Genomic DNA, 22,522 nt, shown 5'->3' on the forward strand with positions numbered 1-22,522 from the left:
GAACCTGAAAGAATGGCCCCCTTTCCTATTAAAGCTACCTAGCACACCAACTTGAGGTAACCACTGTGAAAATTTTGATGATTTCTTCCAGTCTTTTGTCATGCATTTTTTACATAGTTGAGATCATGCTTACCTAATTACATATTGTTTTTTTACTTAACATAGCATATATGTTCTGTCGTAAAAATTTTAGAGAATACTTTATCATAATAAGATGTATCATTTAATTATTATAATGTTGGCCTTTGTTTTCTTGTTTTTCCCTATGATATGTAATATTAAAATTAACATTTGTATGCATAGAGCTTTGTTCACATTTCTATTTCCTTAGAATAGATTCCTAGAAGTAGTATTTGAGTCCACAAACGTGAACATGTTCAAAGTTCTAGATGTATATTGCTTAATTGTAATATACATTCCTCATCAGATTTGTATGAACATGCCCATTTATTTCATTGCATCCTCATCAGCATTGGGTGTTTTTTTGGTCTTTTGTTTTTTTAAATTTTTTTCTAATTTGGCAAGCAAAAAAAAACCCTAGAAACCTCAATTGGTTCTTAGTTTCGAAGCTAATGTCTTTTTTTTTTTTTTTGTAATGAGTGTCTTTCAAACCATCTCGGGGAAAGACATGGATAGAAGCTGCTTGTGAAGTCAAATGTCTTTATTGAAAGGTAACATGTTCAAATTTAACTGGAATAATCAGCATAACCGAAATAAGAGTATATGTAACCAATAACCTTAATTTCCTAATAGTAGGTTTTTTTGTGTTTTTTTGTGGTGGTTTCAGATTGAGAAACTGGATGCCCGAGGGATCCAGCTTGCTGCCCTCTTCATGAGTGGGGTTGACACAGCTCTGTTTGCTAATGATGCCTGTGGCCAGCCAGTCCCTTGGGAGCACTGCTGCCCCTGGATCTACTTCGATGGCAAACTGTTCCAGAGCAAGCTAATTAAAGCAGGCCGAGAACGAGTATCCCTAGTTGAGCTTTGTGATGGCCAGGTACCAGCATGTCTGGCAGCTGTGAAGAGCTATCTCTGATCTGCTGAGGGGATGAATGGGCAGGGCGGGGAGCACAGCAGAAACATTGGGAGGGAGGTAGCAGAAGGGGGGAAATGTATTTGACCTTGACCTGACGGATCAGTGATGGTCCCAAAGGCCCAGAGTCTGATGTACATCTTTTAAAATCATATGCTAGAAAGTTTCCTTATGAGCTTCATGTTTTTATATTACTTTTCTTACTACGACTGTTTTTCCCCATGGAATACTCAGATAGACTATGTCTTCCTTCCAGTTCTTAGAATTTCATCTCCCTTGTTTACAAAAACTGTGAGACAATTTTGCAAGTGATGATTTTTTTGTAAAGGAATTATGTTTAAAAATAGAAGAGGGTAGTGAGGTAGATAACAGGGTAGAAGCAGGGTCGTTGTTGTTTTGTTCAATGAAATTTTGGTAAAGATGAGGGGAGGCAAGGGAAAAAACTATTTGCTTACTCCTTTATCCATTTGGGGGGAATGAGCTGAAGGACTAGAGCAGGGGTCGTCAGACTACGCCAGATTAAAAACCTTGGAGATTTTATTTTCATTCAGTTTTATTGGAGCACAGACACATTCAGTTGTTTATGGCAGAGTAAAATAGTTATAACAGAGACCATATGGCCCGCAAAGCCATATTTACTATCTGGCCCTTTTCAGAGCAAGTTCATCGACCTCTGGACTAGAGGCGTGGACTTAACCTGGACAGGTCAGGCTCACTGATCCTGGGTATGGAGAAGGTTGGCAGGCTTTGTGTATGTCAGGGTTTTATTCTTCTGTCTTGGACCTAATTCTGTTTCTTCCATCTTAAAAACGACCTATCCCATGCCTGACCTGTGGTGGCGCAGTGGATAAAGCATTGACCTGGAAGCGCTGAGGTCGCCGGTTTGAAACCCCAGGCTTGCCCAGTCAAGGCACATACAAGAAGCAACTACTACTAGTAGATGCTTACCACTTCTATCCCCCTTTTTCTCTCTCTTTCTCTCTCTCCTCTCTCTAAAATCAATAATAAATAAAATCTTTAAAAAAAATATGACCTAGCCCATTGCTTTCCATGTAATAGACAATCAGTAAATACTTATATTAATCTTCCTTGACCTAGTCAATATGCCTCACAAGTCCTTAATTAGAACTAGTATGATGGCAGTGTGGTGTCATATGAAAAGTGGGGGCTTTGGAGCCACACAGGCTTTCCTGAGTGTGTCACCTTGGCCATTTAACTCCAGGCCTGATTCCCTTAATGGGAATAGACTTGTAAGACTATGCCTAGAGTGCACAGTAAATACCATGCCTGAAACATAGAAGTTCGAAAAATAGCAGCTGCTATTATTATTCTGTTCCTCGTTTGAAGGCTGACTTGGCAACCAAAGTGGAAAAGATGAGACAGAGTATCCTTGAAGGAGTCAACATGAACCATCCGCCGCCTTCTGCTCTGCTTCCATCACCTACTTTTGTGCCTCCCATGGTGCCCTCTCTCTATCCTGTTTCAATTTATTCCCGAGCCATGGGCTCAATGCCACCTCCCCCTCAAGGAAGGAGCCGGGGGTTTGCAGGTCAGTACCTAAGAATGAGGTATTTGTCATCCTCAATGTATTTCATGATAACCAGTCCAGTAATTATTGCCAGTTACAGAATTAGCAGTGCCACATATATAGTATCTCACTCGCCATGTGTGCTGTGTCGTGGTAGTTTGCAGAGGAGCTTACTGAGATAGAGGGCCATAGCCTCGGGAAGAACATCCACTGGCTTCCCAGACTGCTGTCCATGCAGGTAGACAGTCCCTAGGAATTTGACCCTCACCAGCCAAACTCCTGATGTAGCTGGTGCAGAAACTAGGAGCCACTTAATTACTTCTAAGAACTATAACTCATGTGAACTGGATCTTCATGGTTGCTGGTTTGATATCTCAGTCTCATTAGGCAGATATACAGAGGAGCTTGCAGGAAGAAAGTGAGTTAAGAGTAGATGACCATAGCATGATGTACGTACGCATCTACCCACTCTGGGGGTAGATCTGATACATTTTCAGAAGCACAGAGAGAAATAAGTTACAGACCGTGCCCTCCAAGGCATGCAGTTTAGTTGGGAAAACACACACCCACACCACAAACATGTATAAATTATTAAATTATGGTGACACCTGAGCTGCAGCTTAATGATGAATAGACTGTCATGCTTAGGTGGCTCAGATACTGATCCTGATGATTGCAAACAACCTGTCCCCTGGTAAAATAAGATACTTTAATGGGGACATTTTAACATAAAATGTGGACATTCTGTGATGAGGTAGGAATGTCATTGCTATGGTTGCTGTGGTTGAAGGCGTTTGTTGTCTATTGCTTGTCACTTTAAAAATAAATTTGGGAGTTGAAGTTTGTTAAATTAAGGGTTGCAGAATTCAGTATGGATATTTAGCTTAAGGCTCTGCTTAGATGAACAGTGTGTGATGTCTGTTCAGTCGGGTAATGCTCACGTCTTACAAACCAGGGAGGCAGCCATTTATTTCATTCTTTGAAGGTGACTTATGGCTCTCTACTCTCATTCTTTGCTTCTTGATTTTATTGTGTCTCAGAAGACAGAATTAAGACCAGGTTCTTAGGAGGTCCTCACCAATGCCTCAAGTCCCAGCGATGCTTAGTTTCCAGTTACAAGTGGTTCATGAGGAGCCTCCTGCCTCCTGAAAGGCCACAAGATTCCCCCAAATGCCCTCTTAGGACTAGTTAGTGCTCTAGTCCCTTCGATTCCTACTTTTATGTAGATGAAGGGCTCTTTACTAATGAATTGCTAAACGAGTGAAGGATTAACATTTGGATTTTCTCCATACACTAAAATTTAAGATTTACTAGAACTCTATACTATGGAGGATTCCTTTTGGATTACAAAGTTCTGTGTCTGTGAGCTCATGCACAGAGAGTTGGAATTTCCTGTTAAAGAGATAGGCTACCTTGTCTTGAACTCGGTCTGGTTTTCAACTATTGCTATTTTTGCTTTGTAGTGATAAAATACTATTAGTTTAGTTTCATTATTATCAGTTTCATTTGGTTGGTTGGCAAATCCCTCAGTGATTAGTGATATGTATTTAAGTCAAAAGTGGTTTTGGCCTATAATTTTCCAATAATTAGATTATAAGGCATTCATTCTCTCAACAAATATTGAATGCCTACTCTGTGCCAGGCTCTGTAGTTGAAAAATGAATCATCCATAGCCCGCTTGCTAAAGTGACTATGCACAGATCTTCAACCCTCTGACCCTAACTTTGCTTCCACCATGACCCTTTGTTGTTTCACTTCTTATAGTACCTTACACTTACCACTAATTATTGTCATTCTTCCTCTCTTTCTAGGTCTTCATCCAATCCCACCCCAAGGAGGAAAACTAGAGATTGCTGGGATGGTTGTGGGCCAGTGGGCTGGCAGCAGGTCCTCCAGGGGCCGAGGCTCCTTTGGCATGCAAGTGGTGTCTGTCGGTGGGCCCGGAAAGGGGTATGTACTCGCATGGGTTGGTATGAGCTAGTGTCTATCAAGGTACCCTTGGGAAAATGCCCAGCTGTTGAATCTTGATATTAAGGGAAGAGGCATTAACCAAATTTTCATTTTTAAAGCCAGTTTTCAGTTTAGTTCAGGAAACATATACTAAATGCCCTGCCTCGATGAAAAAGATTTTTCCTCAGAGGAGGACATGGGTTACAGAACAATTTAGTATAATATAGAAGTGAAAGAGAGATTTACCGTGGTAGCACAGAGGAAGGGCATCTAACTTATGAGAGTAGGAGAGTAGTTAGCTAAGGAAAGTTGGGGTACGGGCTTTATATGTTCCTCATGATCACTTTCCCCTCACTTTCTAAAGGCATGGAAAAGAACAGACTGGTAGAGGATCCAAAGGACATAAAAAAGGAAATAAACAAGTAAGTATCTTTTTGAGTCTATTTAGCTTCTGTTTGATACCTGTTACCTTTTCAGCTAAATTGCAAGAGATGTGATTAGGCAGGAAACCTGAGAGTTTTCCTAGCTTCTCCCGGCATTTGATTTTATTGCCCTGCTCTAGTTGTATACTGAGGGTTTGACTGCCAGGCTATTTCCGCAGGGCTGCAAAGTGCCATATTATCTTTTTCACTCAGTAAGGCCACAAGATGGAAACCAGGTACTGTGTCACAAAAACCTTTAGGTAGCATAACATATGCTACATGCAGCCTTAAAGCGGCCAGAGTGAAGTTAACAGTGGAATTGTCAGCATCATGCCTGTGCTTCTGGGTTCTGCCTGAGATACATAGAAAGCTGGACTTTGGCTTTAGCTGAATATGCAAGGGGAAGAGGTGTTACCATTCTGCTTATTTGTAATGGTTTAGAATGGTCTTCTAATCTGCACTTTGAATTATATCACAGTCCCCATTGGTCTTCTGTGGACATGGTCCTCCCCCACAAATATGAAAGCCTATTCTTGTAGTGATCCAAAGTCTCATATTAGATTCAGACTGCTGGGCTCCTCATAGTATAGCAGCTACCATTTCTTGAGTACATACTTTCTACCAAGCCTTGTACTAAAGATTTTGCATTCAGTCTCTAATCCTCACAAGGATCACTGACTAGACCATAGTGCAAGGGAACTTTATAGTCAGTTCTCAGTCTCAAATCAGCTCTCCTGTATACAGCCAGCCCTCACTGAACCCGTGTTAACCCCCATTGTCTAATGTTTTCTCAAAGAATACAGATTTGCTTTAATGTTATTTTCAGCCAGAAATGGAATTAGAATGGTACGTCCCCCAAACAAAACATTTTGTAATACACTTCAAAGCCAGAGAGCAATAACTTTGGGATTTTACCAAAGCTTCTCAACTCTTTCCAGAAGCTATTTAGTAAGGAAAACTAGTCACTAAGATAGGCTCCCATAAGGTAATACAGCCTTGGGGAATTGACCATGATTCAGGTCTGATCATTCCATATATATAGTCTGAAAAATCTCATATTTATGGTACAATAAGAGTGGGTCCATCTCTCAGTGCTTGACTCATATCAACCAGGATTGCAGAAATAGTATGTAGCTATTGTCCAAAAGAGTGGGGGGGGGGGTTGGGCAACAAGAAAGGAGGGAGTAAAAGATAAAGTTACTGAGTTATGATGAGAAGAAATAATTACCATGATGTAGTATATGCTTATGTTATTCTATGCTTATAAATTCATTTGAGGTATTTATTATTCATTATTTCATTTTTCAATATTCATTATTTTAAACAGAAGGAAACTGAGGATCAGAGGAATGACGCCCAAAATCATCTATAAAGTCAGTATCAGAGTTGACAGTTCAGCCTGAGCTGAATCCAAAGCCCTGTGCTGTGTGACTCCAACAAAATATAGCAACACTAATTGTTAGAAACAGAGTTAGACCTGTGATTAACTGCCTCTAGTGATATGCTCTTAATTGTGTCTATCAGAGCTTTTTTTCTTTAAGTGAAAACTCCAAGGGAGGCCATGGTATCAGAAGTTTGCTTGGGGATGTGAAATCTGAACAATAAAAGTAGCTGATTTTTAGTGAGTTTTTACAGTGCCGGGCACAACATGTTCTAAGTACTTTACAGTGAGTGCCTCAGCTGAACAAGAGCTTATGAAATTAGATGCTATTATTTTATGTCACAGATGAGAAAACAAGGGATGGTAGGTCATGCTAAGTTTCTCTTGGCTAAGATTTCTGGGGGCACTATTATGTACTCTAGAGCAGTGGTCCCCAACCCCTAGGCTGCGGACCGGTACCGGTCCATGGGCCATTTGGTACCGGTCTGCAGAGAAAGAATAAATAACTTACATTATTTCCATTTTATTTATATTTAAGTCTGAACAATGTTTTATTTTTTAAAAATGACCAGATTCCCGCTGTTACATCCGTCTAAGACTCACTTTTGATGCTTGTCTCGGTCATGTGATACATTTATCCGTCCCACCTTAAAGGCCGGTCTGTGAAAATATTTTCTGACATTAAACCGGTCCATAGCCCAAAAAAGGTTGGGGACCACTGTTCTAGAGGTAGCCTGGTCAAGGAAATCTTCCTACTGACTTTGTTTTTAAGTAAGGCATCTTTTCTGGATGGAGCTGCTGCTGATTGCCTTGTTAACTCTTTTTCTGTTCAGTCACCCTTTCTTCAGAGTTTGATATAATATATTGTTCTAGCTTATTAAATCTGCTTACATTATAGTCCTGTCTTCTTGAGAGTATTCCTAGGCCACTGGAATTTTGTGTGTTTTCAAATTCTAAGTCACTTATTTTTAATGGTTTTGCTCACTTTGTTGGCTCCCCCAAGTGGCTAATTCCATCCATTGTGTGGAATTGTACTAGTTTCATCTTATTTCCAGATTCTTTTTTCAAAAGTTTTTTAAAATTGATTTGAGAGAGAGAGGAGAGAGAAACAGAAACATCAATATTTTGTTACATATATTTATGCATTCATTGGTTGATTCTTGTATGTGCCTGAACCCACAACCTTGGAGTATTGGGATGACTAACCAACTAAGCTACCTGGCCCGGTCTTAGTTCCAGGTTCTTGAGTAACAGTTCACAGCGGCACCCATGTTGTACAGGCTTTAGAGTCAAGTGATTTAGATTTTAATATGTAAAATGTAAAAGGCTCTGCCACTTACTAGTTCTTTGACCTTGGACAAGTTATTTAACCTCTCCGTGCTTTGGTTTTCTCAGCTGTAAAATGGAGAAATTGGTATCTACCTCAGAGAGTTGTTATGAGTGTTAAATGAGATGATGTATGTAGTGTTTAGCACAGAGCCTGGAACATGGGAAGTACTCCATAAAAAATAGTTATTAGTTATTATTTATAATTAACCACCAATTCAACGGGGATTAGATTTCCATTATGTATTACATCATAATGGAAAGAACAAGGTCTTTGGAGTCAAACAGACTTGGATGCAAGTCTAGGTATGCCAGTGACTTTGGACAAGTCATTTTACTTTTTTGAGTGTCATCTGTCTTCTCTGTAAAAGGAGCATCAGAGTATCTGTCATGCCTAACCACTTAGTAATCAAGCTGTTATTATTTCCTAATGACATTCATTGAGAGCCAGCACTACACTATAAGGTAATGCAATTCATGTCATTAGCATTTCAAAACAGTCACATTCCTGAAATGAAAAACATATGATGTTTTTAGTTATAAACGATTCTGAGGAATATTGCACATAGGTCTCCTGGGGTTTTTTTTCCCTTTCATTTACATGTCCAACTGTCAGCATTGGACAGCACTGCATGGCAGTTTAGAGGCTGCCTGACCTGGAGTGGAATTCTGGTCCCACTGCTTTCCATCTCATTCTATCTGGGTGTCCCTGAGCACGTTACTTTAATCTCTGAACCTCCGCTCCTCATCTGTAAATGGGGCACGATAATAGCTACTAGCATTCCCATTAATATTAGAAAAATATATTGTTAAGCTTGTAAATTGTAGCTGTGTCATTATTGTGATGCTGTCACTGCCATTGGATTTTGGTCAGATCCATATGTTGTCACCCTCAGTTCTTAGCACACAGTATGAGAACATATTAGATGTTAAATATGCTTTGAGCTTTCTGGTGGCTTTGAGAACTGAAGCAGATTCTGCAGGCTAATCTATGAACATGCTTGGGGTCAGCCAGTATGGGATTACCATTTCCACTGAGTATCTCTATTTTTGACACAGGGCACTTCAGATGGAGTTTCTAAACCCCTGGAGCCTCAGCAAAGTCGGTCCCACTCACAGATAAATGGAAACAGTGGCACATTGGTCAAGGAAGAAAAGAGTGATCATCACCTTCCAGCTCCATCACAGTGTGCCTTATCCAGAGACAGCAGCATGTGTAGTGATGGTAACCGCTACTTTCCTGTGAAGAATGGGGAGAAGAGCCACCTGGGAGAGCAGAAGTTGGGAACTGTGGCACAAAAAGAGGAATAAGAAGCTGCAGATGGATTTACCAGATCAGGAAGAGGGGAAAACACAGACTTTTCTGATTTTAGGCCCGAGTTAGAGGACATAAATGCTTACCCTAGATTTAGCCAAAATTTTGTTGGATGTCCTGTTATACCCATTTTTTTTTCTTTCCCGTTTTTTTCTGGGCCTCCAGACCTAGTGGTCTGCTTTGGGGAAGCCCTGGTCAAAAATGAATGGCAACAGGACTAGCTCCTATTGTCACATTTAATATAAAATCCCAGTAATCCCTTTACCTCCCCTGGGAGCCTAGCCTAGTAAGGTAGTAACTGTAAAATATTAGTGTCATCACATAAGGCCCTACATAGAAAAGTTCCAGCTTTGGTTTTCTGAGTCTTCATTATGATACTCATTTATAAAACCCATGAGGTAGTAGGAACAACTGGCAATAGCTTCCTAACTATTGCTCTGTGAAGTAGTGGGGCCTTTGTATATAATCAGTGTCCACCTCCTCACCCTTTCCCCACTCACACAACTCTAGGATTTTGTACCATTGCCTCTAGCGCTGGCCTGTCAGATAGGTAGATGTTTTCAGGGAAGTGAGGTAGTATTGGTTATATTATTTTAGTTTTTATTTTATTTTATACATTTAAAAAAAAACTACCAATGGCCTTTGTACTGGGGGATTCGAGTGAGTCAAAAAAAAGTACTAGGCAGATTTTTCCTGCCTCTGAACGAATGCATTATTTGTAAAATAGAAGATGTGGTGCAGTTCACCCACTCCCTGCTGCCCACACCCTGAAAAGGTGGGAGTCAATGTGATGAAACTGAGTACGAAAGGGAACTCAAAAGAGTGTGTGTGTGTGTGCGCGTGCACGTGCCTTTGTATGTGGGTGTGTGAGGATGTATATATGAATGCATGTATCTATATGCGTGCACATACCCTTTATATAAAGAGACAGATCTATTTATCTATACATATTTTATATATATAAGTATATGTATATGTGTGTGTGTGTTTATCTATCTACATATAGATAGATAGATGCATGCATGCATACATACATACATACATACATGGTGATGTCCCAGAGGATTTACGGAATTTCACAGAAATACTTCCACTGCTATGGAGTGGTGGGTTTCAAAAAACCACACTTTAAAATCCTTACTAAGTCACAGCTTATCACAATTATAAGAAGATGGGATTCTCTAAAGCAGACAAAAGGTACTATCCAGAGATTGCCTGTTCAGAACAACACACAGTTGGGTTGTCACAAGCTTAATATTGAACAGAGCCCTCACATCCCATATGGTGAAAACAGGAGGTTGGAATGGGATTGGGAAGATCTGAGCATTTCCTTATGAAGGACCTGCCTGGATCATAGAGAAGAAGGGGGAGGGAGGTGATACCAGGGCTTGCAGCCAATTTAGAAGAAGTCTCATCTGGAACTCCAGGATTATACTGGCCTCAGGCTACAACTGATTGCCATAAATACCTGAAGGAGAGAAGACTAGCATTGGAAAGATGGGGTAGGGAAGTGTGAAGAAATTGACAATTGGATTTTACATGGCTAGATTGTTTCATTTGTTCATTGACATTTTGACTACTGGATCTTTTCATTTGCTTCGCAAGGAAGGACTCTGGCCTGGGCCTTTAGGGGTATTCTGTAAAAGGTTTCTTAGCCCTTGGTGAGGCCAGAATCTGCCTAGGACAAAGAGGCTATTCCTCCTTGCCATAGATACTCTTGAGACAACCTTGCATTTCTAGTTTCCCTCCTTAGCAGTCTAAGTCTGAGGGATGGGAACATGGCTTGTGACATATTAGCATTGTGTCTTGATTCAAGAATTGAGGCTTTCAGCATTACACACCTCCTTTTGGGCTTTCTGATTTTCTTGCCCAAGAAGTACCATTTCTACAGAAATTCACCTGACTAGACCGCTAGAAGGGTTCTCTCTCTTTGAAAAACCCCATGCACTTTGACCCACTGCAGGTCCTTGGTGATTTTTTTTCCCAGACAACCAGAATGCTGTTTGCACATTGCCCACTTACAATTAGTGTATCATGAGAGATTGAAAAGTCTCAGACTGCTTTATCCTAGTCTGGCCAGTTTAAGAGAACCTACAAATTGCAGGGGAAAGGGGCCCTAGAATGCCTCTCCTGTGCCCAGACACTTTTTATGCAACCAAAGCAGGATGACAAGAGTGCATACCTAGCCAGATATAACCAGGAACATTGTGTACAAAAACTTCCTCTTTGGAATGTGCTCCCCTAATTTGGTCCCCCCTCTTCTCTTGCACCTGCTCAAACTTTCACAACATCTTGAAGTTTAGGACTTGTGTATCCAGAAAGAGGGATTTAGTAGTGAACCTAGATGACTTGGAAATTTCTTTCTGGAGCCACAGAGGGAGGAATCCTTAGAAGCTCGAAAAGTAACCGGAGTCACTGAGCTGTGTTAAATTAAATCTATCTAGCTTTCCATTTTCTGATAGGAAGTACTTGGAGTTACATAGAAAGGTATTTTCTTCAGTTGCTGTTTCTGTGCATCTTGAACCTATCTGATACAATCAAATGACAGTATTGTTAACTCTCACAGCATTAAGGAGACTTCTTGTTTTGTAGGCATTCATGCTGAGAAGTATAATTGCTGCTTGACAGGGGTGATTCCAGTTTGCCAAGAGGCTTACTTTTCTCCCTTCCACAATCCTCCACTTTCTCCTAGTCTGGCCCAGGGTGAAACAAGTGGCTTGCTTCCAACCTTGATTTTTATTTAGATTCAGCAGTTTGGATTTAGAACATTATAAAAAAGAACCATAAAGGACCATATTCATATATTTTAATTCATCTGCCAAAATACACAATTTGAAGCCAGAAAGACTACGGTTCATTACTAGGAGATGAACTTTTCTAATTGGAGGACAAATTGGGAAAGGCAGATCTGATCTTTGCTGTGAATACCACTTAAAGAGACTGTCATCCTTCACTTGAGGCCCTGTTTCTGATGATGATGTGGCCTCTCTTGAATAAAGTCATATAGGATCCCCCAGAAATGACCCCTTACTTTATAGGGCCACAAGCAAATGCCCCTTGGTTATATGTAGACACTGATCCCCAAGGGCTGCAGTTCTTGATTTCTGCTGGTGTGCCTTGGGGTCAACCTATAACTCCCACCCTTATTCAGTGGCCAGTCTGGTCTGGACCAGGTCTGACAAACTTCTACTCACTTGCATCATTTCATTCTGACTCAGTAGAATTTTGTGTAGATTTTAAAGCCCTAGAAATGGCCCTTGCTTTAGCTAGTGATGTTTGGTTTTTGTCTCCATCTTGATTTTCTGGCATTGTTGGCCAAGTCACTATATATATACATATATATATATATATATATATTTGATCATTAAGAAAAACAACCAGACAAGGCATTGGGGAGGATGGTTAATGTGGGCGGGAGGAATGCTTATGTAGGGTAGAAAGAATGTGGAAGTCACTGTTTGGTTATAGTGATCCAGTCCATTGAAACTTAGAAGTGTCAGTGCTACCCTTTCAGCATCTAAGAACCCCCTTCTTTGAAATGACAATACAAGTAGACCATAGTTTAAAGTAGTTAGTATAATTCTACTAAGGTTTAATCATTATACTTGTTCACTTCCTGATGCATATTTCCTAAATATGCCTGGGGTTTGGGGCGGGGGTTAAGTTTTCACTGTTTCATTGTGTCACCCTCTGTTTTGCTCCCTCTAGTGACTTTGGCATTTTCTTTGACTTTGTTTTCTTTCCCCTTGGCTTATTGCAGTAGTCTGCTGGTGCAGGTAGAGCTCAGTGTACCTATTCTCCTGTAACTGATCATTTTCTTCAGTATTGCCAGAGGTTGTTTTGATGTTCTAAGAAGATAACTTCATTTTTTTACAAAATCATCTTTACCAAGATAAAAGCAACAACATAAAAGACCCCTTGTGCTAGGGTGCCCATTTCAGCTTTTGACATTGCCCTTGTACTTTTATAGATACTCTTTTTGTCCGTGTTGGTAGTAACTAATAACTAGTGAATTTCCATGTAAATGAAGCAAATTAAACATTTCAGATTTTCTTTCATAACCCTGCCAAATCTGATGACTTCTTTTTAGTTACTTCCCAGAAGACACTTCCCCTCCCATTGTTTTTTTAATTTTAATCTATTCTATTTTTAGAATAACATACTAGGTAAAGACATGTTAACTGCAAGGAGTCAATGTTTTTTGTGCTCCCTGATAAATGATGTTATTGACAAAAGTAAATTCTTTCATAATTTTTCCTGTGTTAATATCTCTTCTCCTGTGCTCTTGACAGTGTGTTTAGTGGATGGATAATATGTATGTCTGTTTTCCACTCCCAGATTCCAAATTCCCTGCCTTTTTGGCCCACCTCATCACAAAAGCTCCATAGTTTATTAATGTAAGTTTGAATGGATGCTTCTTAGGGAAAACTGCAGGAGTTAATGGAAGTGTTTCAGAAAGGAGTGAAAATGTCTCAGGAGTTGTTCTGTGATGGAAATTGGTCTGTTGTTCTGTTAATGCAATGGAAAGAAACTTACAGTGCTTAATGAAACTATTCTTTTAGTAAAAAAAAGTTGTTAAATAATTTTGGGTGTGTGAAGTTTAATTTGTCCTCTCCCTTCTGGATCCCTTTCTGCAAATGGAGAATATATTTGTCTCAATGCAAAAGTGTTACTCAGAGATTTGGCGTCCATTTGTAGTTGAATATCAGGGCAAAAGAACCAGTATGAGAATCATCAAAAGGAAGGGCATATTTCGCTTCATGCTGAACTTCTTTATTTGGATGTTCTAAAGGCAGTTTCGACTCAACATTGCCCAAACTGAACCCATCCTCTCTTCGGAAGCCTACTCCTTTCCATGAGTGCCAGACACTACCTTCTACTCAGTTGTCTAAACTACAAACCAATGGAGTTATCCTAGACTCATGCCTTTCCCTCATTTCTCAAACCATGTAAGATCTGTTAGTAACACTCAGCCATATTTCTGTTTCTCACATCTGTATCTTTTCTTTCTTTTTTTAAAATGTATTTATTTTAGAGAGGCGGTGGGAGAGAGAAAGAGAGAAAGAAGGGCGGGAGGAGGAGCAGGAAGCATCAACCCCCACATGTGCCTTGACCAGGCAAGGGTTTTGGTTTTTTTTATTTATTTTAGAGGAGACAGAGAGAGAGAGAAGGGGGGGAGGAGTAGAAAGCATCAACTCTCTCCCATATGTGCCTTGACCAGGCAAGCCCAGGGTTTTGAACCAGCAACCTCAGTGTTCCAGGTCGATGCTTTTTTTTTTTTGTATTTTTCTGAAGCTGGAAACAGGGAGAGACAGTCAGACAGACTCCCGCATGCACCCGACCGGGATCCACCCAGCACGCCCACCAGGGGCGAGGCTCTGCCCACCAGGGGGCGATGCTCTGACCCTCCGGGGCCTGGGGCAGAGGCCAAGGAGCCATCCCCAGCGCCTGGGCCATCTCTGCTCCAATGGAGCTTCGGCTGCGGGAGGGGAAGAGAGAGACAGAGAGGAAGGGGGGGGTGGAGAAGCAAATGGGCGCTTCTCCTGTATGCCCTGGCCGGGAATCGAACCCGGGTCCCCCACACGCCAGGCCAACGCTCTACCGCTGAGCCAACCGGTCAGGGCCCCAAGTCGATGCTTTATCCTCTGCGCCACCAAAGGTCAGGCTCACATCTGTATCTTTTCTGCCCCTGCTACCATGGCTTAATCTCGGCCTATTCATGTATCACCTGAGTTGTTGAAGATGTTTTCCAGTCTCCCTATCCAGGCAATTGTAAGCAACATTTTGTGTCTAAGTATATGTACCTTTTCCTGGTGAAAAGATCCATACCTTTTTTCAGGCTCTTAAAGAAATCTGTGACCATCAAGACATTAAGAGCCACTGATTCAATCTACCATGCTTACCAGCTTCCAGAGTAATCTGTCCTAACATGCTGCACTCCCACTTCCATGGTCCCTTCATAATGTGGCCTCTGACTGCTTCTCTAGCCTCACTTTCAGCCACCCCTTCTATTTAATGAAACTACAGTGGTCCCTCGTCTGTCACGGGGGTTAGGTTCCAGAACCCCCCACAATAGGCAAAAATCCGTGAAGTAGCGACCTTATATTTATTTTATTATTTATATATATATATTTAAGGCTTTCTATATTTTTTATATTGTTTACAACTTTTTTTTTTCTTCATTTTTTTTCTGAAGCTGGAAACAGGGAGTGACAGTCAGACAGACTCCCGCATGCGCCCGATCGGGATCCACCCGGCACGCCCACCAGGGGCGATGCTCTGCCCATCCTGGGCATCGCCATGTTGCGACCAGAGCCACTCTAGCGCCTGAGGCAGAGGCCACAGAGCCATGCCCAGCGCCCGGGCCATCTTTGCTCCAATAGAGCCTTGGCTGCGGGAGGGGAAGAGAGAGACAGAGAGGAAAGCGCGGGGGAGGGGTGGAGAAGCAAATGGGCGCTTCTTCTGTGTGGCCTGGCCGGGAATCGAACCCGGGTCCTCTGCACGCTAGGCCGACGCTCTACCGCTGAGCCAACCGGGTCAGGGCCTATTGTTTTCAACTTTTTAGGCTAGAAAATGCTGGTTTTTCACTGGTTGCCATACCCCCAAAATAATTAAAATAATAATAAATATATAAAAATACCTATATACCGCAAAATCCCGCAACAGAGCAAAAAAACTGCAATACAAAATTAGATATATACAATTTAAAAATCCGTGACACAGTGAGACCGTGATATGACGAGGGACGGCTGTATTCTATTCCTGTTTGTTTGTTTGTTTCTGTCTTCTTGACACCAATCACCCAGCATGCACTTCGTAAGTGTTAGATGACTAACTAGATCAAGGACAGCTAAAACACCTTTGAAAATATTCCCTGGTGCAAAGCAGATTGTAGACTTCTGAGGCAGTGGACATGTTGATGGCAGAAACACAAGATTGAATAAGGAGGTTTAGCGCTGAATGGTATTTATTTAAATAAATGAGGTTCTAAAACAAAAAATTTAATTTAAAAAAAATAATAAATAAATAAATGAGGTTCTGCAAAGAAATTGAGCTCCGAGTCACCTTTGAACAATAGAGGGATGATTAAAGCAGAGTCCAGAGCCAGGAGTCTAGGGCATTCTTATATTTCAGCTTCAGCAGAGTGATGCTAGCTGGGCCTGGCCTCCCTTACTGCTCTGTGCCTTGTGTGCACAGATGACCAAAGGAACAGCTGAGCCTAAAGGTGAGTGTTAGAGGCTTACTGAAGCTTGTAAACACTTAACCCTTAAATGAAACTGTTATTTGTAACATACTTTGTTTTTTATTCAGCTCATTATGGTTATAATTGTCTTTTCCTGGCCTTTTATCTTTGGGTGTTGAGACTCAGAATTTAATAGTAGAACATTTTTAGCATTTGACTTTTTTTTTTTTTTTTCTTGTATTTTTCTGAAGCTGGAAACGGAGAGAGACAGTCAGACAGACTCCCGCATGCGCCCCACCGGGATCCACCCGGCACGCCCACCAGGGTCTACGCTCTGCCCACCAGGGGGCGATGCTCTGCCCCTCCGGGGCGTCGCTCAGCCGCGTCCAGAGCCACTCTAGTGCCTGGGGCAGAGGCCACGGAGCCATCCCCAGCGCCCGGGCCATCTTTGCTCCAATGGAGCCTTGGCTGCGGGAGGGGAAGAGAGAGACAGAGAGGAAGGGGGGGGGGGGAGAAGCAAATGGGCGCTTCTCCTATGTGCCCTGGCCGAGAATGGAACCCAGGTCCCCCGCACGCCAGGCCGACGCTGTACCGCTGAGCCAACCGGTCAGGTCCTTTAGCATTTGACTTTTAAAGTTATCATTTATTGAGGACCCATTAAGTAGCAGGCAAGGTACTAGGCTCTTGTACATTATTTCTAATCTTCAAACAACTCTGCAAAGTAAGTACTATCCCCACTTTACATATGAGCAAACTGTTTCAGTGGTGCCCAAGTTCACACACATCTAATAAGTGATAAAACTAGGCTTCGAAATCTAAGTTAATTTTGACTAAGTAGATAACTTTTGTTTCTGCCAGCCCAGCATTCTTTCCTCTTTCTGGCAGTAAAACCTAGTTTTTGTCCTTTACATGGAACTGCTCCCTATGTTGAAGTAGATGGGTTGACCATCAATCACATGGTTTTACCTTTCCCAGTGGGATAGGTATATGATCCAAGCAGGACCAATTGTAGGGCTTTTTCATGGATTTGAAGGAGAGTGACAAGGAATGAAAATACCTCTTAAAGATCACAAGCATTAGAAATAATGTGAGGCTGGAACATTACCTTCTATTTGCATCTTCTACTATTAGTCTTTATTTGTGTGTGGGAAACATGGAAATTCCACAGTCACTTATGAAGAGTAGATACAGAAAGTGATCTACTGAGGGTTTACTATGCATCAGAGAGAGGTCTAGACAGTTTATTTTGCACATCATATACATTTTCATTTCATTTAGTCCTTATACATTCATCTCTAACTCTAGAAAAGGGGAGGGTATTGATCAGGATAGGCTAGGTTCTGTTGCTGTAGCGATCCCCAAATCTCAATAACAGCAGAGGTATATTTGTTGCTTATATGTGTCCACCATGAATTGGCTGGGGGCTTTGTAATCCATAGTCACTTAGAAACTCAGACTAACAGAAGCCCCATCGCTGAGTCAGGGGAAGGCATGTGAGCAAAATGCACACTGACCCTTAAAAGTTTAAAATGTCACACATTGCTTGTCTCTTCATTGCCCAAAGCACGTCACATAAGTTCGCCTAATTTCATAGAGGTGGAATAGTACAATGCTATGTGTCTGCAATAAAGGAGAAGTAAGTTTGGTGAGTTGCAATAATAGTATCACATGGAGAAATTACCCATTTCTGAGTAGGCTTGATTCATCCCCTTTTTCGCTGGTTGCCATTCCCTAAAAACGTGAGTCATTGTACCTAAACTTTAGAATGGAATATTGAGGTTTTCATTCCCATTCCAGTGTTAGAGGGATTCTCTGTATGTGGGCTGAAGTCAGTGTAATCTGGTGGTAACACAATCATTGAGGTTAGCTCCCTTAGCCCACCCTGGGGGCTGGCTGTTCAGATTAAATGACATGGATGACATGGTGTATGTAAAGTACCTGGAATACACTGCAGCCTTGATAAAAATGTTGTTGTGGGTTTGGGGAGATGGGGGTAAATGAAGACCTGTTTTGAAACTACTTTTAAAAATTATGTTATATTTGATAAACAAAAAGGATGTGTAGTGTTATGAAATTTGATAATAAAATGAACAGTCATAAACCCACTGCCCAACCTAAGAGCTATCCCCTCTCCCTGCCTTCCCCAGAAATAACCGATATCTTGAGTTTTTCTGTTCTCTTGTTTTCTTTTCAACTAGTTTTTATCAAACATGTAATTAACCCTGAACAATATAGTGTGTATGACTGGTGGTGTCTCAATGGATAATGTCACCCCAGAATGCTGAGGTTACAGATTGGAAGCCCTGAGGTCTCTGGCTCTGAGTGTGGGCTCATCAGCACAGGTCACTGGATTAAGCAGGGAAATCACCGATGTTTCCAAAGCTCACCAGCTTGAGCCCAAAGGTCTCTGGCATGAAAATTCCAAGGTTGCTAGCTTCAGCAAGGGGACACTGTCCCTGCAGCTCTGTGGCGTGTAACAAAGCACTTCACACGTCACTGTTGAATACATGCAAATCCAGTGGATAGAGCCTCGGACTGGGATGCCGAGGACCCAGGTTTGAGATCCCGAGGTCACCAGCTTGAGCGCAGGCTCACCTGGTTTGAGCAAAAAACTCACCAGCTTGGACCCAAGGTCTCTGGCTCGAGCAAGGGGTTACTCGGTCTGCTGAAGGCCCACGGTCAAGGCACATATGAGAAAGCAATCGAACAACTAAGATGTCGCAACGAAAAACTGATGATTGATGCTTCTCATCTCTCCGTTCCTGTCTGTCTGTCCCTGTCTATCCCTCTCTCTGACTCTCTCTCTTTGTCTCAAGGAAGGAAGGAAGGAAGGAGGGAGGGAGGGAGGGAGGGAGGGAAGGAAGGAAGGAAGGAGGGAGGGAGGGAGGGAGGGAGGGAGGGAGGGAAGCAAGCATTTAAAGTGAAAGCACTCCAAGTTGGTGCTTCTGACCTGCTCTCTCCATTCCTGTCTCTCTCTCTAAAAAAAAAAAAAAAACCACTAAAAATAAAGAACTGAAAATATATTGTTAGGTTTTACTTTTATATTTTATAAAAATGTTATTTTTATGTCATTTTCTGCAACTTTTCTTAATTGATTTCTCTAAGTCTCAAATGTTGCTATAGCTGTAGTTAATTCATTTTTATTTCTATATAGTATTTTATTGTGTGAATACACCACGAGTTACCTACCCATTCTCTGTTCAACAGAAATATGGCTTGTTTCTGCTAGTTTTGCCATGAATACTTTCGTACATGTTTCCTGCTGGTACCTAAATCATCCAAATGTTCACCTTTATAAGATAATGAAAAAATTGTTTTAGAAAGTAGTATTAAATGTGAATAATAATGCCTGTGTTACCTCCCTTACAGGTAGTTGTGAAAATAACACAAGCTAGTGGATGTGAAAACAGTTTTAATATATTAAGAAGACGCAGTAGTTATACTGGTTTTGAGTCCAAGCTCAAAGTCCTAAAAGTTGCCCCATGGGCATACTGATTTCAAGTACCAGAAAGACCTATACTGTTCTATGTTACTTTAAAATATTTCTAGAATTTACTCATGAAAAAGCCTAGACACTTGAATTCTGAGGCAGATTTTTATTTGTTTTATACCCAGCAGCCTTTCCTCATTTCTTCCAGGAATACCACCTCAGTTTCCAAGGATATACACTGGTCACAAAAAATTAGGGGATATTTTATTGCCTTATATACATTTTGAAATATCCCCTAATTTTTGTGAGCAATCAATATACTTCTATTTCATTTTTGGAAGTTTCCTCATGAGCCCTATTCTCCTCAGTCAGATCGCTGGGGTTTTTTTTTTAATATTTTATTTATTGATTTTTTAGAGAGAGAGGAGTGAGAGAGAGAGAGACAGAGAGAGAGAGAAAAGGGGGAGGAGCAGGAAGCATCAACTCCCATATGTGCCTTGACCAGGCGAGCCCAAGGTTTCGAACCGGCGACCTCAGTGTTCCAGGTCGACACTTTATCCCACTGCGCCACCACAGGTCAGGCAGATCGCTGGGTTTTGTTATTGTTGTTGTCGTAGCCTTGTTTGTTTGCTTGCTTTTTGTTTTGCATGTTCTTTAAAGACTCCTTTTACTTCTGATAAAACCAGCATGATAGCCGGACCAGGCGGTGGTGCAGTGGATAGAGCATCAGACTGGGATGCAGAGGACCCAGGTTCGAGACCCCGAGATCACCAGCTTGAGCCCAAGGTCACTGGCTTGAGCAAGGGGTCACTCACTCTGCTGTAGCCCCCCCATCAAAGCACATATGAGAAAGCAATCAATGAACAACTAAGGTGCCGCAATGAAGAGTTGGTGCTTCTCATCTCTCTCCCTTCCTGCCTGTCCATATCTGTCCCTCTCTGTCTCTGTCACACACACACACACACACAAAACCTAGCATAATAAAATGATTATAAAAATGGCTACAGTTCGGCCCTGGCCGGTTGGCTCAGTGGTAGAGCATCGGCCTGGTGTGCAGGAGTCCCAGGTTCGATTCCCAGCCAGGGCACACAGGAGAAGCACCCATTTGCTTCTCCACCCCTCCCCCTCTCCTTCCTATCTGTCTCTCTCTTCCCCTCCCGCAGCGAGGCTCCATTGGAGTAAAGTTGGCCCGGGCACTGAGGATGACTCTGTGGCCTCTGCCTCAGGCACTAGAATGGCTCTGGTTGCAACAGAGTGATGCCCCAGATGGGCAGAGCATTGCCCCCTGGTGGGCATGCCGGGTGGATCCTAGTCGGGCACATGCGGGAGTCTGTCTGACTGCCTCCCTGTTTCCAACTTCAGAAAAATACAAAAAATGGCTAGAATTCACATCTCCATGTATCTACACATTTTTCATCACTATTAAGAGATGGCATCTAATTTTCCTCCTTCAAATCTGGACTAGTCTTGTGTTTTGCTTTGGTCAGTATACTTGAAAAGTGTCCATTCCAAGCCTAGGCTTCAAGAAAGTATTGCATGCTTCTGCTCATTCTTGGACCCCTGGAACTGCTATGTGAACAAGCCTAGGCTATGAGAGACCCAATTGTCCAGCTATACCCGCCAGGATCACTGCAGACCTGTCAGCTCCCAGCCAACCCACCAGCAAACCACAGATAAATGGGTTAGCCCAGGCAAGATCAGCCAAGCCTAGTCCAGGTCAGCAGAGCTATGCAGCCAAGCCATAGGCTCATTAGCAATAGGTAGTTTGGTTTCAAGCCATTGTGTTTGGGGATGCTTTATTATGCAGAACTTGCTAATTCACACATCCTGCAATAAAATAAAATTTATGTTTTATGCAGGATCTAGTTCTGTAGTAGGAGGGCCCTTCAGAATATTTAGTTTTCTGTACTGTCCTTGTATTTTTTCATTTCCTTCCTTAGCATGCCTCTTAAAATTAGCATTTCTCAGAGTTTTTATTTTCAGCCGTCTTCTCCCTATTCTTTCGCCCTCATCAGTTTCATCTAATCCATGGCCTCAACTCCTACCACTCTATGGATGACTCTCAAATCTACCTCTAACTAAATTCTATTGAGGAGATGTAGGATTCAAATGGTTGTCTGATCAAATCCACAAAAAATCACAACTCAATATGTTTAAATGTGAAGTCTTGCTTTCACTTCTCCATTGTTTCCTATACCTCCTCCTCAGCTTTATCCCTCTATCTCTGGTTATTATTACCTGATTCTCATGTCACCCAGCCCAAAAACCTTGTCATCCCAAGCTCATTTCTCATCCGAAATGCCCACTACTTCTGAAGTATCTCATATCTGTCCCTTCCTTTTCATCTTCATGGTCTGCTTCCCCTTCTTTCTTCTTTTTCTTCCTCTTCCTTTTTCTTGCTATCAAAGTATGATCAATAGTCCAGCATTAGCATCACTTGAGAACCAGTTACGAATGTAGAATATTGCCCCCCTCAGATCTACTCAGTGTCTCTCAGAATCAGAATCTGCATTTTTACAAGAACGCTAGGAAATTCAAATGCACATTGGAGAATAATAAGCTGCTCTGTACTTGATTTTCAATATGGATAGATATAATTCCTCACTAGTTTATAACCTTTGAATCATGTCAGTGGCACTCAAGACTGACTGCACATCTGAGAAGTTTTTAATTTTCCATTCATCTTTTTTTTTTTTTTTTTTTTGTATTTTTCTGAAGCTTGAAACGGGAAGAGACAGTCAGACAGACTCCCACATGCGCCTGACCGGGATCCACCCGGCACGCCCACCAGGGGCGATGCTCTGCCCACCAGGGGGTGATGCTCTGCTCCTCCAGGGCGTCGCTCTGCAGGGACCAGAGCCACTCTAGCGCCTGGGGCAGAGGCCAAGGAGCCATCCCCAGCGCCCGGGCCATCTTTGCTCCAATGGAGCTTTGGCTGCGGGAGGGGAAGAAAG

At 41.9% G+C, this 22,522-nt stretch overlaps 1 protein-coding gene across 3 annotated transcripts in view; it reads left to right on the plus strand.

The window, feature by feature from the left end:
- Nucleotides 1–10,809, plus strand: part of FAM120C (family with sequence similarity 120 member C) — a 98,777-nt gene extending 87,968 nt beyond the window's left edge. The window contains exons 12-17 of one of the 3 annotated variants that reach the window (XM_066357557.1): nt 788–997; nt 2,381–2,582; nt 4,373–4,511; nt 4,876–4,933; nt 6,261–6,306; nt 8,700–8,831. In XM_066357557.1, coding sequence (XP_066213654.1) covers nt 788–997; nt 2,381–2,582; nt 4,373–4,511; nt 4,876–4,933; nt 6,261–6,305 — 654 coding nt within the window. In that variant the 3' untranslated portion in view covers nt 6,306; nt 8,700–8,831. Of the gene's footprint in view, nt 1–787; nt 998–2,380; nt 2,583–4,372; nt 4,512–4,875; nt 4,934–6,260; nt 6,307–8,699 lie in introns of those variants that run through there. The other 2 variants (XM_066357556.1, XR_010747894.1) reach the window with 2 other exon arrangements.
- The last annotated feature ends 11,713 nt before the right edge of the window (nt 10,810–22,522 follow it).

This window comes from Saccopteryx leptura, chromosome X (assembly GCF_036850995.1).
Source record: "Saccopteryx leptura isolate mSacLep1 chromosome X, mSacLep1_pri_phased_curated, whole genome shotgun sequence".
Classification (NCBI taxonomy): Eukaryota; Metazoa; Chordata; class Mammalia; order Chiroptera; family Emballonuridae; genus Saccopteryx; species Saccopteryx leptura.